This window comes from Leptodactylus fuscus, chromosome 8, assembly GCF_031893055.1.
Source record: "Leptodactylus fuscus isolate aLepFus1 chromosome 8, aLepFus1.hap2, whole genome shotgun sequence".
NCBI classification, from domain to species: domain Eukaryota; kingdom Metazoa; phylum Chordata; class Amphibia; order Anura; family Leptodactylidae; genus Leptodactylus; species Leptodactylus fuscus.
In genome coordinates, this window is record NC_134272.1 from 33,905,869 (window position 1) to 33,923,749 (window position 17,881).

Below are 17,881 nucleotides of genomic sequence, written 5' to 3' on the forward strand. Positions count from 1 at the left end.
AGCCTCCTCTAGCTCTGCAGCACGCATGCGCCATAGCAACCTCCTCTCCTAGCAACAGAAGCATCAGCACCAGCCCAGGGGAGGGAGGAAGAGCGGCAGCGGCACCAGCTTGTGTTGCATCGAGTAGTAACTGGGGGAGGAGGCAGCTGATCCTCTGTCATGCACCAAGGGGGCGGGAGGGAGGTGCAATGTGCAGAAAAAATAGGAGAGCGAGCCAGACGGGTGGATACTGTGGGAGAAGGATGCAAGTGCTGCAATAGCTGATGCAGCTGTAGACAAGATCCAAATGGGAGCCAGATAACCCCTGCTGGGGTGTTCGAGCCCCCTCTGTGCTGGAGACAAGAGCATGCCAATGAAGAGTGTGCTGGTGCGGCATAGAGACTGAGCTGTATCCCAGATCTGCAGAGCTATGAGATATGGAGGAGGCAGGCAGCTCCCTGCGGCATCCCCGCTCATCCTCTCCCATGCCCCATCTGTCAGCTCAGCTCTCCTGCCCTGCACTGCTGCACCTCTTCTGTCTGCTGCTGCTCTCCTGCCCCCAGCCCTGGGGAGCCTCTGCTACACACACAGGTGAGTGACACTTCTCTCTACTTTTCTACTATGTCATGCCCAGTATGTAGTGCTGCACCCGCATTGCCCACCTAAGTTTAGCGCTGCCCTCCCAGCAGTAAAAAGTTCCTGCTGCACCCAAAATAAAAGGCGATGACTTAGCCAGTTCTCCCAGGACTCTAGCAGCTGTCTGCCCATGGAGTGGCTGCTGCACAAGTAGCTGGATGCTGCTGCTGATTCTCAGCCATGTGTTCCTTCTGTTCACTATCCACTGACCACCTGGCTCCTCATCACTTAGGGCAATTCATACAGCATAGGAATCCCCCAGTCCAAGAAAACAGGCACAAATGCAGAAATCTGCAATGACCTCTGCAAGGTGTAGCAGCTGCAGGATCAGATCTGTCTAAGTGAAGTCATCTGCTTGTAGCAGGGATAGCTCCCATTCATGTTGCATAAGGAAGTACTGCAGTAAATGGAATGCGGATAATGGGAACTACTACTAGAAGATGCTTAATGTCACCTGAAGCAACTTTGTGCAGCAGCGGCCTCTCTGTCACTGTTTAACCCCTTAATAGCACGCACACTTCTGCAATGCAGTGCAGCCGTCATGTCTGGGAAAGGGTTACCAAGCTTCAAGTTTGTTTATCCTTTGTAGAATCTTATCTCATCCCATGTGTCCACCTAGAAATTGTGCTGGTATATTAACCCTGCCACAGCTAGACGTCTCTGCTGCACAGTTCATTTGGGACCATCACCCAAATGGCTGAATAATCACTCATTGAATGTGTTCCTGGCAGCCGGTGACATTGCTAGTATAGCTGAATGGCCTAGGTAGGACATTGCCTTAATTTCATATCTTCCCTTACTGCAGTGGCTATCTGCAATTATGGCACTAAGAAAGCACTGCTGACTCTGGATTCAGGAAGAGGAAAATGTTTGCAAGGCACATTTCTCAGATCAATTTTACTCTGTACTTAACAAATCATATTTATCTGCAATTTTCATGACCCAGAAGACTAGATGCTCAGCTGACTGTGAAGGAGCACAATATTATATTGCTGTATTTTTTTTAATTTTTTTTATAAAAAGTGGAATTTTACAACCTTTGTTTTACCTAAGATGTTGCCCATGCAGGCACGGTACTTGAACCTTGGTTGACTTTTTGTTTTTTGGGCATGCCAGCCACTTGTACTTTAGGATTATTAAGCAGGGTCCAGAGCTTTCACTGTGGTTATTTCTCATTATAAGATGTGATAATGTGTAAAGGTTTACACCCAAAAAAAGGAAAAAATAAAATCTGCATACTGAATAAGTAAAGTGATATAGTAGGAATTATTAGGATACAATGTATAATGTACTAGGATGACACAGTTTCTTATTGGGGAAAACTTTTACACGCACTTTGCCATATTTCTATCTTCTCCCGTAGGTGGACATAAGTCACTATTATTCCACTCATTACTTGAAATATTGCAGTAGAACTAGAAAGAACTTGTATGGGCCCCAATCCAAAAACTAGAAATGGCTTTTTTTTCTACCATACTTCTTTTATGGCAGAGAGGCCTTCGACCCCCGTCAGGCACAGGATATAGGTGCAACTGATAAATCTTACATAATACTCGGAGCAAAGTCTGGGATTATACTCATGTATTCTTGTACTTCACCACAGTTATTATACATGGCCAATTTCCCAATCACAATAGATTACAATAAGCAAAGTAACTTGAGGTTTCTGGGCCCAGACCCTCGTCCATTATGCATCATTTATAGTACTGCTGCCTTATGCGGGTAGACCTTTTAGACCGTGTCAGACTGTAGGGCCAGGGTGTGGCCGCACACTCTGTACCCCCTATAGTTACACCTATGACTATAGTACAGAATATAATAATACCGTAACGCAAAAAGTATCACTTTAACTATATAGTCATTTATAGTGTCAGTGTAAGTTATAGATTCCTGTATTTTGTGCTTTAGTTGTGAGTTGTCAAACACTTGAATGGAATAGGTTACAGAATATTAATAGAGGATATTTTATACACAGATCGCATTGTATATCCCTGCCTCATGCATACTTCAGTGATCTCTGAATTGCTTTATCCATTTATTTTTCCACCACACTTTCCTCCCTTACACCTTAAATCTATTTAACCAGCAGACAATCTCTCCTGACACAAAAAGACATCCATGCATTTAAATGACTTCATGTTCTTCTTGGATGTGTATAATTTTATGCATCAAAGGCTTTGCAGCATAGCTGGGTGAAAAATGAAAAAGATCTTTGGAGCGTTCAGGCTTTCTTGGCATTTTTTTGTTTGTAAAATTAATTAAGGTCTATCCACAAAATGAACAGGCTCGCCACCAATCTTTCTCATGTTCGGCTTTATAGAGCGATCTATGTGACGTTCTTCATCAAATGCAAAATTCTGCTATCAGAATCTCTCGTAAAGATCCGACCGGAGGAATTAATTATTAATAAAATGAAACTCAAGAAATTCTTGAATATTTAAAAGAATATCGAAGTAGAAAGAAACAGAGATGACTCATTACTCAATGAGGAGACTGATGTGTTCTGATTCTTTTATGGCCCGTTTAATAACACTTCAGTAACAATGTATCAAGTGATTGTTTATGGGCAAGTAAAACTATTTAGGTTGAGATGAAAGGTAATTGAAGTAACTGCTAAACTACTGGACGGGACATAATGTACAAATACCAACCAAGTCTCTTAGGGGCACGGGAAGGGTTAACATGAATACTAACTGTATCCTCTCATATTCAAGAAAAATACAAAGTGTTGTACCCGATGCTGGGAATAGACTCAACTTTACAGGGAAACTGGGTCACCACTATCCACCATTTGCAGAGTAGGAGAATGGACTCAATTCATTCAGTGTTCCTCCATAATACACTTATCTTTTAAGATAGGAACATGTTTACTTCCCTGTACTACACCTATTCTCATTCAGTAACAAAATTTTAGATAGACAGTCTTTAACGTGAACCTGTCAGGTGATTTATGTTGCCATATCTGAGAGCAGGATATAATAGATGTACAGATACTGAGGTCCATGTGATCTAGAGCAAGATTCCTGAATAAAGAATAGAGTAAATCCTGGCAGGACTCTTAGGAGAGACAGTAAGAGTCCTGATGGCCCCGCCCACACACGATTGACCGTTTTCCCTGTATCAGTTTTCACTGTTTCTTCTAAGAGTAGGAGTCCTCCAGTATTTACTCTGCTCTTTTTTCTGAAATCTTTTTTTTTTCCGTAGATTGTGCGCCCCATATAGGGCTCATAATGTACATTTTTTCCCTATCAGTATGTCTTTGGTGTATGGGAGGAAATCCATGCAAACTCGGGGAGAACATACAAACTCTTTGCAGATGTCGTCCTTGGCAAGATTCAAACCAAGGGCTTCAGTGATGCAAAGTTGCAGTGCTAATCACTGAGCCACTGTGTTGTCTCCCTTTATTCAGAGATCCTGCTCCAAATCATATACCCCTATACATGGCAAATCTTAAAGGGGTTTTCACATGAAAATAACCTAATTAAATTCGGTGATAGTCTTTTGTCTTTACTGGTTGACAATAGATACAACCATGAATGCAATAATTTTTGATGGTCTAAGACTTGCCAAAAACCCAGCCATGAATTCCTTGTTATAGCTGGGTTATCAAGTGCACATGTATGAGAAGATAACCTGGCTGCAATTATTGCATTTCTAACAAGACCTATACCATAGAAAGTTCTTGTATTCATGGTCTCTTTGGCAATTGATTAAGACAAAAGACTGTCACCACTAAGATGGTTAGAGAAAATATGTAAAACTGCAAAATTCTGCAAGGATTTTTTTCCCATTCACTATGTACTTATTCCCCCAATATAATATAATTTAGCCAGTGTTACTTTATGCAGTTATTGATTTCTTTCTGAGTCCTTCTCTTCTGACACGTCATGTGATCCCATTTTGACCAGCTAAAATGTACAGTAAATAAATAGTCAGTCCCTGATTTTTCTGTATGATTGACTGTAGAACACAGACTCTCCACAGGGGGAGTCAGAAACTTCTGCCACTGACTACTGATGAGCAGAGAGAACACTATAGTTTCTTTTATGTACAGTCCTATGAAAAAGTTTGGGCACCCCTATTAATCTTAATCATTTTTAGTTCTAAATATTTTGGTATTTGCAACAGCCATTTCAGTTTGATATATCTAATAACTGATGGACACAGTAATATTTCAGGATTGAAATGAGGTTTATTGTACTAACAGAAAATGTGCAATATGCATTAAACCAAAATTTGACCGGTGCAAAAGTATGGGCACCTCAACAGAAAAGTGACATTAATATTTAGTACATCCTCCTTTTGCAAAGATAACAGCCTCTAGTCGCTTCCTGTAGCTTTTAATCAGTTCCTGGATCCTGGATAAAGGTATTTTGGACAAACAATTCAAGTTCAGTTAAGTTAGATGGTCGCCGAGCATGGACAGCCCGCTTCAAATCATCCCACAGATGTTCAATGATATTCAGGTCTGGGGACTGGGATGGCCATTCCAGAACATTGTAATTGTTCCTCTGCATGAATGCCTGAGGATTTGGAGCGGTGTTTTGGATCATTGTCTTGCTGAAATATCCATCCCTGGCGTAACTTCAACTTAGTGGTATATAGAGTACATACAGTGTATACAGCAGTATATAGTGGTATATAGAGTACATACAGTGTATACAGTAGTATATAGTGGTATATAGAATACATACAGTGTATACAGCAGTATATAGTGGTATATAGAGTACATACAGTGTATACAGCAGTATAGTGTGGTATATAGAGTACATACAGTAGTATATAGTGGTATATAGAGTACGTACAGTGTATATAGTGGTATATAGAGTACATACATGGTTTATAGTGGTATATAGAGTACATACAGTGTATACAGTAGTATATAGTGGTATATAGAGTACATACAGTGTATACAATAGTATACAGTGGTATATAGAGTACATACAGTGTATATAGTGGTATATAGAGTACATACATGGTATATAGTGGTACAGTCCTATGAAAAAGTTTGGGCACCCCTATTAATCTTAATCATTTTTAGTTCTAAATATTGCAAAGATAACAGCCTCTAGTCGCTTCCTGTAGCTTTTAATCAGTTCCTGGATCCTGGATGAAGGGATTTTGGACCATTCCTCTTTACAAAACAATTCAAGTTCAGTTAAGTTTGATGGTCGCCGAGCATGGACAGCCCGCTCTCAGATCATCCCACAGATGTTCAATGATATTCAGGTCTGGGGACTGGGATGGCCATTCCAGAACATTGGAATTGTTCCTCTGCATGAATGCCTGAGTCAATTTGGAGCGGTGTTTTGGATCATTGTCTTGCTGAAATATCCATCCCCGGCGTAACTTCAACTTCGTCACTGATTCTTGAACATTATTCTCAAGAATCTGCTGATACTGAGTAGAATCCATGCGACTCTCAACTTTAACAAGATTCCCGGTGCCGGCATTGGCCACACAGCCCCAAAGCATGATGGAACCTCCACCAAATTTTACAGTGGGTAGCATGTGTTTTTCTTGGAATGCTGTTTCTTTTTGGACGCCATGCATAACGCCTTTTTTTTTATAACCAAACAACTCAATCTTTGTTTCCAAAATGAAGCTGCCTTGTCCAAATGTGCTTTTTCATACCTCAGGCAACTCTATTTGTGGCGTACGTGCAAAAACGGCTTCTTTCTCATCACTCTCCCATACAGCTTCTATTTGTGCAAAGTGCGCTGTATAGTTGACCGATGCACAGTGACACCATCTGCAGCAAGATGATGCTGCAGCTCTTTGGAGGTGGTCTGTGGATTGTCCTTGACTGTTCTCACAATTCTTCTTCTCTGCCTTTCTGATATTTTTCTTGGCCTGCCACTTCTGGGCTTAACAAGAACTGTCCCTGTGGTCTTCCATTTCCTTACTATGTTCCTCACAGTGGAAACTGACAGGTTAAATCTCTGAGACAACGTTTTGTATCCTTCCCCTGAACAACTATGTTGAACAATCTTTGTTTTCAGATCATTTGAGAGCGGGCTGTCCATGTTCGGCGACCATCAAACTTAACTGAACTTGAATTGTTTTGTAGAAAGAAATGGTCCAAAATACCTTCATCCAGGATCCAGGAACTGATTAAAAGCTACAGGAAGCGACTAGAGGCTGTTATCTTTGCAAAAGGAGGATGTACTAAATATTAATGTCACTTTTCTGTTGAGGTGCCCATATTTTTGCACCGGTCAAATTTCGGTTTAAAGCATATTGCGCATTTTCTGTTAGTACAATAAACCTCATTTCAATCCTGAATTATTACTGTGTCCATCAGTTATTAGATATATCAAACTGAAATGGCTGTTGCAAACACCAAAATATTTAGAACTAAAAATGATTAAGATTAATAGGGGTGCCCAAACTTTTTCATAGGACTGTACATGTAGTTATATTCGATTTTCTTTCATTTCAGAAACAAAATATATTATTTGGCTCCTAAATTTTAAAACTTAAAAGGCATACAAGTTTTTTTGGGGGGGTTTTGGAGACCTATATAACATTTAGATAATTGGTTAAAATTATAGTTCAAGAAGTCTTAGTTGGGACTTGTTCCTGGGCTTCCGAACCTTCAAATAGTGGTTTTTAGTTGGTTATTTTTGTGGTTTGCTAAGATTTTTGTCTAAAAGACTAAATGGGTTTTCCAGCCTATACAATTGATGATCTATTATTAGATCAGACACCGAGGCCCCTGGCTGATCAGCAGTTTCAAGCAGCTTTGTAAGGGACAGTGCTTGGTATCACAGCTCAGCCCATTCACTTGTATTGGAATGAGCTGCGAACAAGCCTTGTGACTGATGAACAAGACATCCCTTGGCATCTGAAGAGGGAAGTGGCACTGAAGGAGCGGCATTAAGGGGGCACCACTACTGCAATAATCAGCTGATCCACAGGGTTCCCAGATATCAGACCCCACAAGGATATTCAAATGATGACCAATACTAAGGATAACTATCATTTTAACAGTACCTGAAATGAGAGGGCAGGTTAGCCAAATTTGGACTCTGTTTCTGGGTCTCATCATAAAATCAGTTACCTGATTGGAAATTACAGATCCTCAGATGAACAGAGAATATGCTACTTATGACTTCAGAAAAAAATACGAATCTCTAGTATATAAAGTAAATTACCCTTCGTGTGCCATCTGCTGCACAGCATACTGTATAAGCTGGATATAGCTGTCCTTGAAGCCAATGGGTCACAGACTACTTGACATTCAATATTGATCCAGATTTTGATCTTCAAAATAATGGCTTGAATAGTATAAAAAAAACCCCCTCAATTATTTGTGTTTCTATAAATGTTACAATGTATTGTACACACAAAGATGGAGGTCCTGCCAGCTCTTTCTTTCACTCACAGTGTTACAATTATTTCAGTTGCGTTCAGCCGTATTATATTGCTCTGGTTTGGGACTTTCTTTTCACTGATTTAGCAGTTTGTGCCTCTTTTAGCGGAAATGACTGTAACCAGAAGTTTTGCTTTATAAGTAATCTACTCTACAGGAGATGGCAATAAAGCTGCAGATGAAATATTTTCTCACTATTGTTCTTCTCAATATTACGTTACTTATATAAAACCTGACTGTTAAGTGGGTGTAAGTGATGTGAAGTTCACGAATCATGCTCCGAAGTGCTGTATGTTCTGAGTATTCATAGGGCTGGGAATGGCTGAGGGTAGTATTCAGAGGGTACAAAATAAATGAAGGCTCACCATGGACTTTGCTGAGGATGTTGAATTTGGTTCTTTATGAGGTACAGAATCCAACTGGTCCATTTATCCAGATTAGTATTGGAAGTGTTAAGATCCACAGCACTATCCATAGTGAGACCCCATTTTTCTGCACTTTTCTGAATCTACTGTGATGGACCTCCTGTGCTGGAGAGAGTAGGTAGTAGCAGTGGTGACCCAATACCATTATCTAATAAGCCAATACCACTATCTAATAAGCCAATACCTCTATCTAATAAGCCAATACCACTATCTAATAAGCCAATACCACTATCTAGTAAGCCCAATACAACTATCTAATAAGCCAATACCACTATCTAATAAGCCAATACCACTATCTAGTAAGCCCAATACAACTATCTAATAAGCCAATACCATTATCTAATAAGCCAATACCACTATCTAGTAAGTCCAACAAAACTATCTAATAAGCCAATACCACTAATAAGTCCAATACCACTATCTAATAAGTCCAATACAACTATCTAATAAGCCAATACCTCTATCTAATAAGCCAATACCACTAATAAGTGCAATACCACTAATAAGTCCAATACCACTATCTAATAAGCCAATACCACTATCTAGTAAGCCCAATACAACTATCTAATAAGTCCAGTACCACTATCTAATAAGCCAATACCACTATCTAATAAGTCCAGTACCACTATCTAATAAGCAATATCACTATCTAAGAGTGCATTCACATGGAGTAACGTGCCGCATGATGTGGCACGTATATGGCGTGTGAGACTTTGAGCACCGTATACGCTCACATTGATTTCAATGGGAGTCTGGATCGTATACGCCGCGTTATTTTGCTGCCATGATTTTGCGTTACTCCGTGTGAATGCACCCTAATAAGCCATACCACTATCTAATAAGCCATACCACTATCTAATAAGTCAGTACCACTATCTAATAAGTCAGTACCACTATCTAATAAGCCTAACACCACTGTCTAGAAAGCCCAACTCAGCGTTCATCAAGGCGAACTCCTTCTTATAAATAGTAGGTTTTGTCACATCCTCTATTTAAAAGGATTTTAAGGGATTTTCCTATCCATTTATTTGAGGGTTAGAGCTGCTCTTTGAATCACCGTTTTCCATTTTTGATTTCAGAGAACACCCTGAGGTACACAGTGTAGGTCCATAGATTGCAAAGGGTACGTGTGGATGTTACCGTCATCTAATCCTTTAGCTACATCCTCAGATACTTTTGTTTGCTTATTTTATTAAAAAAGATATCCAGAAAAGTCCAGTTAAAGACTTTGGTTGGTTCCTTTAAATATCACTTTGGCTTGTTTTGTAACTTTACTTTTGTGTACAGCAAGTTCACCTTCTGCTGAGTTGTTCTTGACGTCCATTCACATTATAGGTCAGTAACAAGTATTCCATTGTTAATGGTGACAATGACACACTCATTTCCATAAATCTTAAAGAGAGGTTATGGCATTCCTGACCTTTTTAGTTTAATGGTAGTAACACAATCGTGGTTGAAGGCTTTACCTGTAACTGTATAGGTTAAGTAACGGATACAGGAGTTCCACTGAAACACATTTCATCATTGTAGTTCGGTTTTCACAGTGCCTTAACAATGGACCATTTAGATAAGGTGATGGAGGTGCGGGAGATGCCAAGTACTTGGTTACTTTGTTATATTCATTTAACTATACAAAATAGTTGTGTGATAACTATATCGATGACCTGGATCATTACAACAATTTTCATTTCTTTATTGATGAATGCCTTTCATTGTAATAGAGAATATTAGTCATGTTCTGGTAGTAAATTGCCGTTTACCTACTATCACAATGACAAAACCTTTCATGTGCTGTAGGAATGTTCAATATCGTGTCATAGCCGGCATGGCATTTGTCTTATCACTTTTATAGTATATATATATATATAGTTTATATAAAACTTTTCACTTTTATAGTTCTTACTTGTTCTCAGCCCTGTTGCGGTCACTTTAAATCTTCTTTCTGATCTGTGGGCAGAGTGGTGTGGAGCAGAAGAGGATGGGCAGATGGTTATTTAGTTTTGTTGGAAAATTCTCCATGTAAATCTATGTTCACTATAGGCTTTGGAGCTTGGTGGGTAGTCGTATTAAGTGATTGATGTAAGACACTGACCTGGAGCTCCCAGAAATCCGTGACCAAGGACATCCCAGACATCCCTGCATACCTCTGACCTAGATTGGTTACGGCTGGGTGCAAATCCAGGAACGCGGGAAGAAACAGATTGGAAACTTTCCCTAACTGATTCCCTGACTGAACCCACCTCACCTCAGAGTAACGTCCTTACAAGGACGCCCCTCACTGGAACCTAAATAGATTCCCTATAGTTGCCCTAACAATGGGCTGAGACATAAAAAAGAAACAAACTGAGTATTACTAGTGGTGGCAGATAACAGAGAATAATACCTGTAAAGCATAGTCAGACAAGACCAGTGGTAGATATTGGTGAGCAATAGAATACAGAAATAAACAAGGAAACTAAACAGGTAGGGAACAGGAAGTGTAAGGGAAAACAAAGCTCAAGGCTGTAGCAAGAGTACACAAAAAGTTATATGGAACCTGGAAGTTTGCAGACAAAAAAAGAACGCTATAGCAGGCACATGAACATGGGGGAGGGGACCTAAATAGGAACAGAGATACAACCAGTGGCGTAACTAGGAATGGCGGGGCCCTGTGGCGAACTTTTGACATGGGGCCCCCCCGACACCAAAGATCTCGACCGAGTCCCTCCTACGCATTCCTGTGCGCTCTATTATAACCAATAGTGGCCCCTGCACACAGTATTATGCCCCATAGTGGCCCCTGCACACAGTATTATGCCCTATAGTGGCCACTGCACACAGTATTATGTCCCTCAGTGGCCCCTCCACACAGTATTATGTCCCATAGTGGCCCCTGCACACAGTATTATGCCCTATAGTGGCCACTGCACATAGTATTATGTCCCATAGTGGCCCCTACAGGACTAAATACTGTCACGTCACCCGCTGACCGCTATACCAGGACAATTGTGGATAAAGAATCTGGTCATGTGCATTACAATTTGGTAACTCCATGTGCCTCATATTAATAGAAGTTAACCCCATCATGTCCCTCACATTAACCCTTGTGTACCACACTTAAGAGTTACTGATATGTGAGAGACATGGAGGTAATAATAAAGTATCTTCATTATTATTACCCCCATATGTCTCATATATTAGTTACTCTTATGGTGAGGCACACAGGGGTTAATGTGAGGGACATGATGGGGTTAACTGCTATTAATATGAGGCACATAGAGTTACTTAAACAAAATTAATCACCCCAAATGCCTGACATTAATAAGCCTAGTAACCCCAGTATGTACCTGTGTATCTTTAGTTTCATTTTCCTGGAGCAGCTTCTTCTTCTCCTCTTGAGTGCAGGACGGCAGGAGCTCGGCAGGGATAAGCCCCGCCTCCTGGGCTCTCTTCAGCCCTCTCATTGGTGGGCAGAGGACAGGCAGAGAAAGGGAGGGGGAGAGAGGGGGAGCGTCCTGAAGCTCTGAGAGGAGCCAGACCTGCAGCTTCTGTGTGTCAGCCGTTGCTGCAGCTTCGGGGCCCTCTGTTGGTGGAAAGTATTCCACCAACAGGGGGCCCCGATCATTATACTCGGGGGTCCGAAAAGACCTCCGAGAATAATGATAGCAGCGGTAGCAGCTGTCACCGGGCCCCTGATGTCCCGGGCCCTGTGGCAGCTGCTTCTGCTGCTATGGTGGTAGTTACGCCACTGGATACAACCCCACCCATCACAGATAGGAATGACTGGCCAGACAGCCTGCCAGTCAAACCGAGACCAAGGAGGCAACTTAACCCCTTAATTTAGTAAATACAGCCAGAGGAGTCTGTGACACGCCTCCGGGGCATGCGTCTCAAAGCAGGAAGGCCGCAGCGTCCCCGAATCCTGACAATTGACAAGTTTCTATGCATAAGTGTGCATACAGAGATAGTTTTAAGTCAACCATTAGTTCTACCTACTGGACTCCTAACCCCAAAAGGAATAAAAAAGCAGACTGCAAACTATACTGAACTATAGGGACTCTGTAGCTGTATATCAGCTTTTCCTATGCTATAGCTTGCTTGTTCTGCATGTGTCCATTGATACAGTATATTATATGTAATATAATATAGTATTGTATAGATTGCCGGTGATTTGTATAACTTTATATTTCCCTACATCCTCAGTAGCCACTTTCAGCCTGACTCATTCTGCAGTCGCTTTCTGCTCAGTGTTCATCCTATTATAGGCCTCATACATTTAGAAGTGTAGACACTGGGTAAGCAAGGTCTTAGACAAGGTCAGTAATAATATAATGGTCTACAGTAGTGATCTGCTGCTTATTTTGTAGCACGTCTTTGTCAGCCTTCCTTTTCTTATACTGTCTGGCTGTTTGAAAGTGTGGATTTAACAGAAGTTAAAGAACTATAAGAACTTCCTTTATATTTCCCATTCCTTTCCAAGCCATTCTTAACTTTGGCACAAAAAAACACAGCAAAATCTGCAACAAAAAAAGCTGTTTTTCTGCAATGTGGAGCCTCAGTCTAAAGAGGTTTTCCAAGAACATAACTATATTTGTAGGGAATTAAAAGTAAAAAATTGCTTTGGCTCTGCGTGTTTGCAGAGTGTTCACTCTCTGCCTTTGTTGCTGGAACAGGGTTCACATAAGAACTAAATGCAGCCCTAACCCTACCCGGCTTGGTTCAACGTGGACACATGGTGGTACCTAATGTTAACAGTGACAGGAAAGGTTGTGGACACAGTGGGTAGTATTTATTCATAACAGCCTCTGGAAGGGTGTGGACATGGGGGTGGTGCCCAAGCAAAGGTCTTTATGGAGTATAGCATTTGTGGGCTACCGTGTTGCAATCCTCTGATAATGGTGTATGTCAGTAAGGCTAGTAAGAATACATCGAGATGATGTAATCCTCTGTTAAATTTGTAATTATGTATGTCAGTGAAGCTAACAATATACAGTCATGGCCAAAAGTTTTGAGAATGATACAAATATTAATTTTTACAAAGTCTACTGCTTCAGTTTTCCTAATGGCAATTTGCATATACTCCAGAATGTTATAAAGAGTGATCAGCTTAACAGCAATTACTTGCAAAGTCAATATTTGCCTAGAAAATGAACTTTATCCCCCAAAACACATTTCAACATCATTGCAGCCCTGCCTTAAAAGGACCAGCTAACATCGTTTAAGTGATTGCTCCATTAACACAGGTGTGGGTGTTGATGAGGACAGGGCTGGAGATCAATCTGTCATGATTAAGTAAGAATGACACCACTGGACACTTTAAAAGGAGGCTGGTGCTTGGCATCATTGTTTCTCTTCTGTTAACCATGATTATCTCTAAAGAAACGTGTGCAGTCATCATTGCACTGCACAAAAATGGCCTAACAGGGAAGAGTATCGCAGCTAGAAAGATTGCACCTCAGTCAACAATCTATTGCATCATCAAGAACTTCAAGGAGATAGGTTCCATTGTTGGCAAAAAGGCTCCAGGATGCCCAAGAAAGACCAGCAAGCGCCAGGACCATCTCTTAAAAGTGTTTCAGCTGCGGGATCGGGCTACCAGCAGTGCAGAGCTTGCTCAGGAATGGCAGCAGGCAGGTGTGAGTGCATCTGCACGCACTGTGAGGCGTAGACTCTTGAGCAAGGCCTGGTCTCAAGGAGGGCAGCAAAGAAGCCACTTTTCTCCAGAAAAAACATCAGGGACAGACTGATATTCTGCAAAAGGTACAGGGAGTGGGCTGCTGAGGACTGGGGTAAAGACATTTTCTCTGATGAATCCCCTTTTCGATTGTTTGGGACATCTGGAAAACAGCTTATTCGGAGAATACGAGGTGAGCACTACCACCAGTCTTGTCTCATGCCAACTGTAAAGCATCCTGAAACCATTCATGTGTGGGGTTGCCTCTCAGCCAAGGGAATCGGCTCTCTCACAGTCTTGCCTAAAAACACAGCCATGAATAAAGAATGGTACCAGAATGTCCTCCACGATCAACTTCTCCCAACCATCCAAGAGCAGTTTGGCGATCAACAATGCCTTTTCCAGCATGATGGAGCACCTTGCCATGAAGCAAAGGTGATAACTAAATGGCTCAGGGAACAAAACATAGAGATTTTGGGTCCATGGCCTAAAACTCCCCAGATCTTAATCCCATTGAGAACTTGTGGTCAATCATCAAGAGATGGGTGGACAAACAAAAACCTACAAAGTCTGACAAAATGCAAGCATTGATTGTGCAAGAATGGACTGCTATCAGTCAGGATTTGGTCCAGAAGTTGATTGAGAGCATGCCAGGGAGAATTGCAGAGGTCCTGAAGAAGAAGGGTCAACTCAACACTGCAAATATTGCAACGCTGCATTAACTCATTCTAACTGTCAATATAAGATTGTGTTACTCATAATATGATTGCAATTATATTTCTGTATGTGATAAAAACTTCTGACAAACACACATAAAAACCAGAGGGCAGCAGATCATGTGAAAATATAATATTTGTGTCATTCTCAAAACTTTTGGCCATGACTGTACATTCCTGTGATAATTACTGATAACAGTAAGCATCAGTTAGTGAGTGCTGCAATCCAATGATAATAATAATAGTGTATGTCAGTGAAGCGAACCATGATATACCTGTGAGCTTCTATCAGTTAATGTGGGTCATTTGATGTCCTTGATGTGGAAACCAGTGGTGCCATATTTGTTTTTGTGAATATGTGGAGAAAGCAGGTCCTAGAGAGCGGATTTGTCTAGGTGACAAATTTGGTGCAGATTGGTCCAGTTGTTTAGCTGTGCATTATGAACAGACCTCAGATAATAGAAATTCATTTTTGTATATATAAGATTAATAATATTGCAGTATTGCCTCTAACCACCATAGTGGTGACAATCTTTTGTTTTGATCAGTTGACAATGGATACAACCATGAATGCTGGAACTTTCTATGGTCTGGTACTTGTCAGACACATAATTTATTGTGGACAGGTTATCAGACAAGGACAGTGCACACATGAGAAGATAATATGGGCACAATAAGTATCACAACTGGGTTTCTGAAAAGTGCCAAACCATAGAAAGTTCCGACAGTCATGGTCAACCGATCAAAACAAAAGACTGCCTCTGCTATGTTGGTTAGAGGAGACCTTTAAAACGCTGCAAAATTGTTAATTACTTATATTTGCAGAAATGTTTAACTTTTGTCTACCAATTGAAATATAGTTATATTCTTGGGAAAAGCCCTTTAATACTATACTAACCTTTGTTGAAGAAGACAACATTGAAGTCAATGGGAGGCGTTTTTTGTACCAGATCCTAAGGTGGATTCCACGTCAAAATCCGATCCAAAAATCCTCTAGTGAACCCAGCCTAAGGGTATGTTCACCCAGAGTTTTTTGCAGGCTGAAAAATTCTGCTTCAGGAATCCTACTAATATTATAAAGGTGAAAGTTGGATGTTTGTGGGTTTGTGTGTTTGGATGTTTGGATGTTTGTTCCTCAATCACACAAAAACTGCTCAACCAATTTGCGTGAAATTTTCCACAAACACAGTTCATAGGCAGGATTGAAAGATACATCACAATCACAGACATACGTTCTTGACAGGAGCTGCAAAAAAACAGAACTCATAGCAGCAGCTCTGCAACCCCACACACTTCTTAGCATAGCAAGCCACAAATTGCCACCTCTGGGCTAGCCCCTAACCCCAGGCAATAACATTTACATATACTTTCACACTTGCCCACTCACGTTAAGGTTACTCTAGTGGCCTACCCCTTCCACGCTCCGGACTCGGCATCTTTGCCGAACACCAGTGCAATCGGGTTCTGCGACACGGCCCAGCCAGCCACAGCAACTACACTGTATTTGCAGGCGCATGCGCACATTGCCGACGTACACAACATCTTCCAGGACGCCACCAATTTCCAGCTGTAGCCTAGACCACTGCGTCGGAAGTCCTCGGCAGCCTGCGACAGTCCCCGACACCACACTCAACTTACTGGTCTTGCGCCTTCCCGACCCTCCAGCTTAGCTCTGCTGAGTACGCCATATCATTCGGCAGCGGGACAGTGCATGTGTGAGCAGGGGAGTTAGGGGATTTTGCAGAGGGGGCCCTGCTAAAGAGGGGGGTGGGTGGGGAGGTTGACCCGGGGTGCCACGGGAGGGAGAGGGGGTCAAATGCTAGTTGGGAAATATTTTATTTATTGGGTTTTTTTACATTATGCATTTTTTACGTGGTTTTTACTCCAGTACACTTTATGGACCTGGAAACTTTACTTTACTTAAAAAAAAAGTGTCAAAAACTGCATAAAATAATACATTTTTTCCACCTCTTATTGATTTTAAGAGGTTTTTCAAGGTGGAAAGAATAGATAGTTCATGTTGCTTTATTTTCTCTCTAGCTGAAAAAATTACTGACTCCCGTTGAAATGAATGAGTGGGTTTTTTGAGGCATATTTTGAGTTGGATTTGGTCTTAATATCAGCCTGCAAAAAACTCACCCTAAGGCCTTGTTCACATCTGTGTTCAGTAGTCCATTTGGCTACCCCCTTGAATGGAATACCAAACGCATTGACAAGTGGTGAGCTTATGAAAACACACGGACCCCATAGTCTATAATGGGGTCCACGTGTTTCTGTGCGGTGTACGCACGGCATATGCAGACAGAAAAGTACTTCACGATCTTCTTTTCTGTCCGCATGACTCATGCAGAGACCGTGCGGAAAGCACATGGACCTCATTCTAGTGTGCTTTGATAAACTCTCCGCTTGCCAATGTGTTTGGTATGCCATACAAGGGGGTCCCCATGCAGACTCCCCAAACGGAATACCGAACGCAGATGTGAACCAGGCCCAAGAATTCTGTTACTGAAAATCTAACTCAGCAGTATTGGTAGTGACCTATTAAAAACCATGGCAATACTGTTGTGAGAAATATAACAGGATTATCTGAAAACCTTATACATTACATGTATGTAGCACAAACCTGCCGATTTCAGCATATTTGGCTGATCACCTCATGCCTATAGAATCTGTCTGTTTCTCCTCGTATGGTAGACGACAATGTAAGGGTGGTGAAATAAGGATCAGACAGTTGGATTTGATCTTCTCTATACTTTTGTTCATAGGGAGATAAGTTGACAGTCTGGCAGTAGCTTTCTCCGCTCTCCCATTCAGTATACATATACTGCTCAGTCGTGCATGCGTGTGCATATGAAGATCAGGGAAGATAATTGTTGGCCATGCGAGTGTTCATTTGACAGCTAGCTCATGTCTATGACTGGCTTTAGGCTATTAAATCTTCTCATCTGTACTTATGTCATAATCAGAAGATCATTTTAACTGGATTTCCCCTTTAAGCCGGTGCTTAGGTATCAATACCAGTGTCAGCCATAAATCTGCTAATGTTTTGCCTGATATAAGAGTCATGCGAGTGTGTTTGGAAATGACTTATCACAAT

The 17,881-nt window shown here is 41.3% G+C and overlaps 1 protein-coding gene across 4 annotated transcripts in view; it reads left to right on the forward strand.

The window, feature by feature from the left end:
• Positions 1-206: 206 nt before the first annotated feature.
• ADAM23 (ADAM metallopeptidase domain 23) overlaps positions 207-17,881 on the forward strand; it is a 179,879-nt gene continuing 162,204 nt past the window's right edge. For all 4 annotated transcript variants that reach the window (XM_075284286.1, XM_075284288.1, XM_075284287.1 and 1 more), the window contains exon 1: positions 207-570. In XM_075284286.1, the coding sequence (XP_075140387.1) occupies positions 417-570 (154 nt within the window). In that variant the 5' untranslated portion in view covers positions 207-416. The remainder of the gene's footprint in view (positions 571-17,881) is intronic.